This window comes from Elaeis guineensis, chromosome 1 (genome assembly GCF_000442705.2).
Source record: "Elaeis guineensis isolate ETL-2024a chromosome 1, EG11, whole genome shotgun sequence".
Classification (NCBI taxonomy): domain Eukaryota; kingdom Viridiplantae; phylum Streptophyta; class Magnoliopsida; order Arecales; family Arecaceae; genus Elaeis; species Elaeis guineensis.
Genome location: NC_025993.2, coordinates 9,211,573 through 9,221,374, shown reverse-complemented (window position 1 = coordinate 9,221,374; position 9,802 = coordinate 9,211,573). Strand labels below are relative to the sequence as shown.

The 9,802-nt window shown below is 51.6% G+C and overlaps 1 protein-coding gene across 1 annotated transcript; it reads left to right on the top strand.

Annotated features, from left to right (window-relative positions):
* The first annotated feature begins 7,456 nt into the window (after nt 1-7,456).
* LOC105036697 (uncharacterized) lies at nt 7,457-8,957 on the top strand. The gene has a single exon (XM_010912444.4). The coding sequence runs from the start codon at nt 7,672-7,674 to the stop codon at nt 8,275-8,277; it is 606 nt and encodes a 201-aa protein (XP_010910746.1). The 5' UTR covers nt 7,457-7,671; the 3' UTR covers nt 8,278-8,957.
* The last annotated feature ends 845 nt before the right edge of the window (nt 8,958-9,802 follow it).

Sequence of the window (9,802 nt, the reverse complement as noted above, 5' to 3'; positions counted from 1 at the left end):
GTTATCGGTAATACATTCGTAAGTTTTTCGAGCTCCATGATCGCGGGAGGTCTACTCCTCCGAGCTCCTTGAGGTAATAAGTTTCGGGCCGGACTACTTCTTTGACTTCATACGGCCTTCCCAGTTTGGGGTGAGCTTCCCTCGATTCTGAGGTTGCGAGACAGCGGCTCGTCGAAGCACTAGATCTCCTGCTCTAAAGACTTTATTCTTGACCCGGGAATTGTAATAGCGGGCGACTTTCTGTCTGTAGGCTGCCATCCGAACTTGAGCTACCTCCCGCTTTTCTTCCAATAAGTCAAGGTTGGCTTTAAGACCTTGCGAATTGTGATGTTCGTTGAATGCCACGACTCGCGCCGACGGGAGTTTAAGCTCAATTAGGATAACAGCCTCCGTTCTGAAGGCTAGAGCAAAGGGGGTCTCGCCCGTGGACAGTCTTTGGGTAGTTCGATATGCCCACAGCACATGATAAAGTTCGTCTGCCCAAGTTTCCTTCGCCTTTTCGAGCCTTGTCTTGATCCCTTGCAGCAGGGTTCTGTTGGTCACTTCAGTTTTGCCGTTCGTTGAGGATGGGCTACAGATGTGAAGTTATGGGAGATGTTTAGATCTTCACAAAATTCGACGAATCTTGCTCTCCCGAACTGCCGCCCATTATCAGTGATTAGGGTTCTTGGCAGACCGAACCTGTAAACGATTGACTTCCAGATGAAATCTTATACTTTAGCTTCTGTGATTTTCGTCAGTGGTTCGGCTTCGACCCACTTGGTGAAGTAGTCAATCGCTACCAGGAGAAACTTTCTCTGCCCCGATGCCACGAGAAAGGGTCCAAGGATATCCATCCTCCATTGCGCAAAAGGCCATGAGGCACTCAAGGGTGTAAGCTCGGTGGCGGGCTGTCTCTGGATGTTGGCATATCTCTGACATCGGTCACACTTTCTGACGTATTCAATCGAGTCATGATGCATCGTCGGCCAGTAATATCCTTGGTGGAGCAACTTGTGGGATAAAGATCTAGCCCCCAGATGGCTTCCGCAGATTCCTTCATGCACCTCCCACAAGGCGTAGTCAGCTTCCGAAGGCCGGAGATATTTTAAAAGGGGCAAAGAGTATGATCTCTTGTACAACTTGTCCTCATAAAGGATGTATCGGAAGGCTTGATTTCTGAGCTTCCGAGCTTCTTTTGCATCCTGGGGGAGAACCTCGTCTCTGAGATATGTTATCAGTGGGTCGATCCAGCTGGGCTCGTGGTCAATTTCCATCACGGGCCGCGATTCTTCCGTACTCAGGCACTTTAGAACTTCAAAGAGAACATCTTTGGGCAATTCGGCCAGAGCCAGCGTTTCCAGCTTGGAGAGAAGGTCGGCCCTGGTATTTTCCATCCTCGCGATCTGCTTGATGTTGAAGCTACTGAAGGTGGAGACAAGCTCCTTTACCTTTTCAAGATACTTAGCCATGCTGTCCTCCCGTGTTTCGTAGTTTCTGTTGACTTGTCCCACTACTAGTTGGGAGTCGCTATGGACTTGGAGCCGATCTACTCCCAGCTCTTTGGCGATCTTCAGTCCTGCGATCAGAGCTTCATATTATGCTCCATTGTTTGTTGCGGGAAACTCGAAGTGCAGAGCGTACTCCACGACGATTCCCTCTGGACTAATCAAGATCAGGCCCGTGCCTGTGCCTGACATGTTGGAAGACCCGTCCACGTAGAGGGCCCAAAAGCAACCAGAGGGATCTGCTTCTTCTTTGGGGGAGTTCGGTCGGGACTCCAGGCCGTCAATTTCACCCTGTTCAAGTTCGGCCTCCTCCGGGATAGTACACTCCACTATGAAATCTACCAATATCTGGACCTTCACCGCTGGCCTGGGTTGATAGTTGATGTCGAATTCTGTGAGCTCGATCGTCCATTTCGTCATCCTCCCGGAGGCATCCGCCCGGTGTAGAATCGCCTTGATCGGTTGGTCGGTGAGCAGCGTTACGGTGTGCCTTTGAAAGTAGGGTCGGAGCCTCCGGACTGCAATCAACAGGGCGTAGTTAGTTTTTTAATTTAGTATACCTGGTCTCGGCGTCTCTTAACGTGCGACTGACGTAGTAGATCGGCCGTTGGACTTTTGCTTCTTCCTTGACAAGGACTGTCGCGAGAGCCATGGGAGAGACCACTAGGTATAAAAATAGTTCCTCTCCAGGCTCTGGCTTCGCCAACAGCGAAGGTGAGCCGAGGTAGCTCCTTAGTTCTTCGAACGCCTGTTGGCACTCAGGGGTCCAACAGAAGTTCTTCGGCCGCTTGAGGGTTTGGAAGAAGGGTAAGCACCGTTCGGCCGACCTCGCGACGAAGCGATTCAGGGCTGCTACCCTCTCTGTAAGGCGCTGAACCTCTTTTATCGATTTCGGAGCGGCCATCCCCTGGATGGCGCAAATTTTCTCTGGGTTGGCTTCGATTCCACGTTCCGATACCATAAAGCCCAGGAACTTCCCCGAGGTCACTTCGAAAGTACATTTAGTTGGATTCAGCTTCATCTTATATTTTCGGAGGGCGCCGAAGGTCTCCTCGAGGTCAGCGACGTGGTTCATGGAAGATCTGCTTTTCACGAGTATGTCGTCCACGTAGACCTCCATATTGCGGCCGATCTGCTCCTTGAAGATTTTGTTCACCAGCCGTTGGTAGGTTGCACCTGCATTTTTGAGGTCGAAAGGCATGACCCTGTAACAGTAAATGCCACGGTTAGTAATGAAAGCAGTCTTTTCTTCATCTTTCGACGCCATCCTGATTTGATTATAGCCGGAGAATGCATCCATAAAGGTGAGGAGCTCATGGCCCGAGATCACGTCCACCAGTTGATCAATTCTGGGCAGAGGGTAGCTGTCCTTTGGGCAGGCTTTATTCAGCTTTTTGAAGTCTATGCACATCCTCCACTTGTCGTTTGCCTTTTTGACTAGGACAATGTTGGAAATCCAGTCAGGATAATTGACTTTTCTAATGAATCCGGCTTTCAGGAGTTTGTCCACTTCCTCGGCTATCGCTTTCTGCCTCTCTGGTGCATGACCTCGGATTTTCTCCTTCGTCGGTCGATGTTTGGGATCGACGGCCAGGCGGTGCTCCATGACTTACGTGTCAATCCCCGGCATGTCTGCTAGAATCCAAGCGAAAACGTCCGCATTCTTTCGTAGAAAATCGATGAGGTGCACTCGCACCTCTTCCCCCAGGTTGGAGCCGATCTTCACCACATGCTCCGCATTTCCGTCGTTCAAAGGGATTGAAACCAGATCTTCGATTGGGCCGCCCCTCTCCTCAGCGAGGTCGTCACGGGCGTCCAGCCCATCAACTGGACAGAGGTCGGATTGGTCACTTCTCTGCAAGGCTATGTTGTAGCAGTGTCTGGCCAGGGCTTGGTCTCCCCTGACCTCTCCGATCCCCCGGCTGGTAGGAAATTTCAACTTCAAATGGTAGGTTGACACGACAGCTCGGAGAGCATTGAGGCCAGGCTGGCCGAGGATCGCGTTGTAGGCTGACGGCGCCTTCACCACCAGGAAATTTATCAGAGCCCTGGATTGTCTTGGATATCGACCCGCAGCTACAGTCAAAGTTATCACTCCCTCCACCGGGACAGTGTCGCCGGTAAACCCACCAGAGGAGAGCTAATCGGCCTCAAATGGCCGTCAAGGATGGACATTCTTGAGAAGGCATCGTAGAATAAAATATCGGCCGAACTTCCATTGTCGACAAGAATGCGGCGGACGTCGTAATTAGCTATGTTCAAGAAAACTACAACCGCGTCGTTATGAGGAAATTGAACTCCCTGAGCATCTTCTTCGGTGAAAGTTATGGATTCCTTGATCTTTTGCCACTTGGGAAGTCCAGCCAATACGTCGGTTGCTCCCCGTCGGGATTCTTCCGAGATGGCATTGGCGAAATCCGTCGGAGGCCGATTATCCGACCGCTCCATGCCGGCGGCCGTTGTCGGAGGATGTGGGGCCTGAAAAATTGGAGGCGAGGCCGGAGCCTGAGATCTGGCCGCGGAGGCCGTGGGTCACCGTGTGGATGCTTCGTGAGAAGGCATCGGGCGGGGATCTAGTGGGGGAAGGAGGAGGAGACGTCGAAAAAGATGACCGGAGGCGGTCCCGTTGAGCGCTCCTTTAAGAACAAGGGTACTGCGAAGACACACGCCCTTCCTCTAGCGCCAATCATGTTGGTGCAAAAATCCACCTGCGTCGGAGAAGCTAGAGTCGAGGGAGTCGTGGTCGCCGTCGGGACCTACAAAAGAAGTCTAAACCGGAGGTGGGGTTGCTCCGGCAAGATCCTCTGACACTCAAGTCAGTTCTCTGCCTCAACAAGAATGGAGTGCTCGAACAAAAATTTTAGCAGAGTTTTGAGATAGAATTTTGAGCTTAGAGAATAACGTATCTGGGGTTCCCCTTTTATAGACGGAGGGAGCAAAGGATTGATAGCGACTGTTAATGATCGCCTCGTCGTGGGCCGTACGGCGTCAGGAGGAATTTATCATAAAGAGTAATGGGGTGGAGTCGTGGCTGTCACCATGGCTCGCCACGTGGAATCAGTTGCGGGGAGTGGAGCGGCGTCCGTTGTCGTGACTCGTCAGAGAGTGGTGAAACTGCACAGGATCTATTGCAGGAAGTGGAGCAGAATCGTGGCCGTTACTGCGGCCTGCCAGGGAGTTATGGAGCCGCGTAGGATCCGCCGCAGGGAGTAGAGCAGAGTCGTGGCCGTTACTGCGGCCTGCCAGGGAGTGATGGAGCCACGTAGGATCCGCCGCAGGGAGTAGAGCAGAGTCGTGGCCATTACTGTGGCTTGCCAGAGGGTCCAGACTTGTCGGCCGAAGTTCGGTAGAAGTCTGATTTTCGCAGAAGCCCAGATGGGGATCATTTGTCGAGGAATCTCGGCCGAGGCCTTCAGCAGGAGTTCAGGGCGGAAGTCCGGCTCCCGTGGGAGCCCGGACAAAGCCTACCTGTAGCTGGAGTTGGAGGCGAAGTCCGGCTCCCGTATGAGCTCGGACGAAGTCTTCCTGCAGTCGAAGTTAGAGACGGAGTCCGACTCCCGTAGGAGTCCGGACGAGGTCTGCCTGTAGTTGGAGTCGGAGACAAAGTCCGGCTCCCGTAGGAGTCCGGACGAAGTCTTCTTGCAGTCGAAGTTGGAGACGAAATCCGGCTCCCGTAGGAGTCCGGACTAAGCCTACCTGTGATTGAAGTTGTGGGCGGAGTCCGGCTCCCGTAGGAGTCCGGACGAGGTCTGCCTGTAGTTGGAGTCGGAGACGAAGTCCGGCTCCCGTAGGAGTCCGGACGAAGTCTTCCCACTGCTGAAGTCGGGGATGGAGTCTGGCTCCCGTAGGAATCCAGACGAAGCCTTCCTGCAGTTGAAGTTGGAGACGGAGTCCGGCTCCCATAGGAGTCCGGACTAAGCCTACCTGTGATTGAAGTTGTGGGCGGAGTCCGGCTCCCGTAGGAGTCCAGACGAGGTCTGCCTGTAGTTGGAGTCGGAGACGAAGTCCGGCTCCCGTAGGAGTCCGGACGAAGTCTTCCCGCTGCTGAAGTCGGGGACGGAGTCCGGCTCCCGTAGGAGTCCGAACGAAGCCTTCCTGTAGTTGGAGCCGGAGATGAAGTCCGGCTCCCATAGGAGTCTGGACGAAGTCTTCCCGCTGCTGAAGTTGGGGACGGAGTCCGGCTCCCGTAGGAGTCCGGATGAAGCCTTCCTGTAGTTGGAGTCGGAGACGAAGTCCGGCTCCCGTAGTAGCCTAGACGAAGTCTTCCTGTAGTTGGAGTCGGAGTCGAGGACGGAGTCCGGCTCCCGTAGGAGTCCGGACGAGGTCTTCCTGCCGCTGAAGTCGGGGACGGAGTCCGGCTCCCGTAGGAGTCCGGACGAGGTCTTCCTGCTGCTGAAGTCGGGGACGAAGTCCGGCTCCCGTAGGAGTCCGGACGACGCCTTCCTGTAGTTGGAGTCGGAGACGAAGTCCGGCTCCCGTAGGAGTCCGGACGAAGTCTTCCTATAGTTGGAGTCAGAGTCGGGGACAGAGTCTGGCTCCCGTAGGAGTCTGGACGATGTCTTCCTGCCGCTGAAGTCAGGGACGGAGTCCGGCTCCTGTAGGAGTCCGGACGAGGTCTTCCTGCTGCTGAAGTCAGGGACGGAGTCCGGCTCCCGTAGGAGTCCGGACGAGGTCTTCCTGCCGCTGAAGTCGGGGATGGAGTCCGGCTCCCGTAGGAGTCCGGACGAGGTCTTCCTGCTGCTGAAGTCGGGGACGGAGTCCGGCTCCCGTAGGAGTCCGGACGAGGTCTTCCTACTACTGAAGTCAGGGACGGAGTCCGGCTCCCGTAGGAGTCCGGACGAAGCCTTCTTGTAGTTGGAGTCGGAGACGAAGTCTGGCTCCCGTAGGAGTCCGGACGAAGTCTCCCTGCCGCCGTGGGTTGGATGCCGGTAGAATCCCCGAGGGGTCACTCCTGACACGAACTTCGGCTGGGGGGGTTTTACCCCCAACACTTCCTATTCCTTCCTTCTCTCTTTTCTCTTCCTCCCTTTCCTTTTCACCCATTTCTCCTCCTCTCTTTCTTCCTCTTTCTCTCTCATCTCCTTTCTCCACCCATTCTCCTCCCTTTTCTCCATCCATTCTCCTCTCTTTTCTTCTTCCCTTCCTTCTCATCCACTTCTCTTTCGCATCATTTTCCTCCAAGCTGCCCATAAATCATTCTACACGATGACCTCCTCTACCTTCATCCATTCTTGTCTTTTCCATCTTCTTCCTTCCCATCCTCTTCTCCTCCCCTTCCTCCTCCTCCATCCTATTTCTTGCCGACAACCCTTCTCCCCTCCTCTCCTTCCTTCTCATTCTCTTTGTCTTCATCTTATTTCTCCTCTAAACCAACCCATAAGCTTTATCCCTTTAGATGGCCCTCTCTACATTATCCTTTCTCAACGGCAAAAATTTCTTTCCCCATTCTTTTCTCTTCATTTATTTCTTCTTGTCCATAGTAGCTCCCTCAACCTCCTTACTTTCTTTTTTATCCATTTCACCTTCTCATCCTTCTTTTTCTCCAAACTGCCTATAAGCCATGCTCTTCATAGCAGCTTTTTCCACCTCCATCCATTTCCATTGGTAATCCATTTTTTCTCCTCTTTTTCTTCTCCATCTTCTTCTTCTTTTCTTTTCTATTCTATTCCTTATCTTTGTTCCTCCTTCAAATCTATCTATGAACAAGGAATATTTATGTTCAATGAAAAAAAAATCTAACATCATTTATTGATAAAATGAATGATTGAATTATATTAAAATATATCATTAATTAAAATAATTAATTTGATATTTTTTAAATATAAAAATATAAATAAAAATGGGTTAAAATTATAGAGATGCTCCGGTAATTTATCCGGAAAATAAAAGCTGCTTGGAAAGCCGTCCAACTCATCCACGTCGCCATCCTTCCCTCGTCACGTCCCCCGCGCTGAGCAACCCCTGTCCTCCTTCACCACTCGTAAACCTGAGCCACACGCTTCAACAGTCGTGCCTACCGGCAGATCCTCCATGTACTTCTACATCAAACGGCCAAAGTAGGACAAGCATGTTAAACCAAAGACTTCCTCGGGCGCACTGGAGCACAAACCGCACTCTAAAGCCGTTTCGTCCGTAAAGAAATCCATTCCTCGTCTTCTTGTACTCCCAGGCTCTACTCTCTCTCATGCTCTCTTTCTCTGGGCTCAAAGAGATGAAAGAGTTGAGATCTCCGCTCTCCGCCTCGCTGGATCGCGGCGACGGATCTCAGGCCGGTGACCGGCGGCTCCCCCGGCTGAACCGATCCATCCGCTTCGCCGCCGACTGCCCACGCTCCCCCTCCCGCCCCTCCTCCTCCGCCGTGCCCTTCTCCTGGGAGCAGCGCCCGGGGATCCCCAAATTCCATGGTAACCCTAAGTCTCGTCCAACCGATCCCCTCCTCCCCCTCCCGCCCCCCCTCCGATCCTCCTCCTCCGAGAGCTTCCGGAAGAAGCGATCCCACGCCCGGCCCGCCGCCGACCCATTCGCGGCGGCCCTCGCGGAGTGCGCCAAGGAGCCCCCGCTGCCGTCCGATGGAGCGGCCGAGATGGGGATGAGCAGGAAGGGCGCGGACCGGCGGCGGGGAGCTGCGGCGGCGGCGGTCTGGTCGATCTCCGACCGGTTCGGCATCCTCGGCTTGGTCGGGTCGTGCAAGAGTGGGAGGGGTTCCGTTGCAGACTCCACGGTTTGCGTCCCCCGGTCCAGCCTCCGGAACGGCAACGCCTACAGGCTCTTGAACCGTCGGGCGGCCTGACCGAGCTACCCGGTCCAAAGAAAGGTCGCTGGTTGCATACTTAATACTATATAATAAATCCAGTTAATGGATATATTTGTCTACGTTTGTGACAGTAATGATGGTTATTTGCTTTAGTTTCTTCCCTCCGTACGATTAGAAAAATTAAGTTGGACACGAGCCCTGAGTTGGCCCTCCACAATCGGCAATGCGGAATTATGAAGTGGGATTGGAATCATTAGGTGGCTATTATTACTAGGTTGGCTTTATTTTCTCCATTTTGTTTGGTAAAGTTATCACCTCCTCCATCTACTCCTGAGTCGGTGGTATCTACCACCCATGGGCCAGTGATTACTGCTGTAGATGATAACACATAAGAGGGAGAGAGTAATATCAATTTAATGCACTTTTTGATGAATTAGGTAGTTGTAATCCATCAAGCTTGTTTTCTAAATTTGATAATAAGTATATGTTGTTGCGATTTCTTGACTACGGGATCGGCGTGGTTGAAGTGGATGGCGATGGCAGAATGATAGTGATTGGATCTGCAAAAAAAATTTCTAGTCGAAGTTAGTTCCGATGAGAATCTTCCGGCAGTAATTCACAAAAAGATAAAAAAAAGAGTGCAAGAGAGAGATTGTATATCTAGAGATTCTCTGTTAACTTCTATTATAGGTAGAGAAAAAAATCGTGAGGAAGCAGGAGTGCAAGGGATTATCTCGATCTTCTCGGATGCATCATTCGTTGCATTCCTGATATGATTTTTCAAGATTTGTTGGTTATCCATTATCTTATTTACTTCATTGTCAGCTATTTTCGATTGCAGTAGAATTTAAAAACTCGTTGGGGAGCTCGAGGTCTAATCTTTTCAAACATAGGGAGCCTTCTAAATACATGGAGCGCAGCCCACTAAATCTCTCAGGTTGGCAGAGGTTAGGTCGGCAGAAATTGCGTCTACAGAAGATGGATCGGCAAGAGATGTGAGTCAACAGCAGTCGAGGCTTGTTCAAATCCTCGGCTGGGATGTAGATGAAATTTTCTATCCATAACAGTATGCATATTTCCAGTACAATATAGCAAAGATCACAGACTATCCTCGTAGAGCTTGAACATATAACATGACGGGTTTAATCATCGAGCAAGATTCGGTGTATCTATAGTGTTGTAGAGATGGCCGCCATCACGAGATGGACAGCTGTCAAATAACTCAATCAATGGCGCATGCTGTATGATAGATGGTGCATGTTTTACAGAGTCTTGTGAATCAGTTTGCATGCAGTAGAGTGGCCGGTACAAGCTGGGCGTGAGGTAGAATTTTCTGGACGCATGCAAGGTCGGTGAGGTTTGGTGGGAGTGGGTCCAATGTACTTTTGTTTGGACTCGTGCAATGGTCTCTGGCCCCCTCCAAAAGAAACAAATCTCTATCAAAAAAAAAAAAAAAAAATTGAAATCACGGAAATCACGAGTAACTTACACCGTGGAGAGAGAAAATATACTGTAGATGAAGTGCGTCAAAGGTAAAGCTCATGTCCAATGATGCATGGGG

Coding starts and splice junctions, on each gene's coding strand:
- LOC105036697 (XM_010912444.4), top strand. CDS start 7,672: ATGCTCTCTTTCTCTGGGCTCAAAGAGATGAAAGAGTTGAGATCTCCG.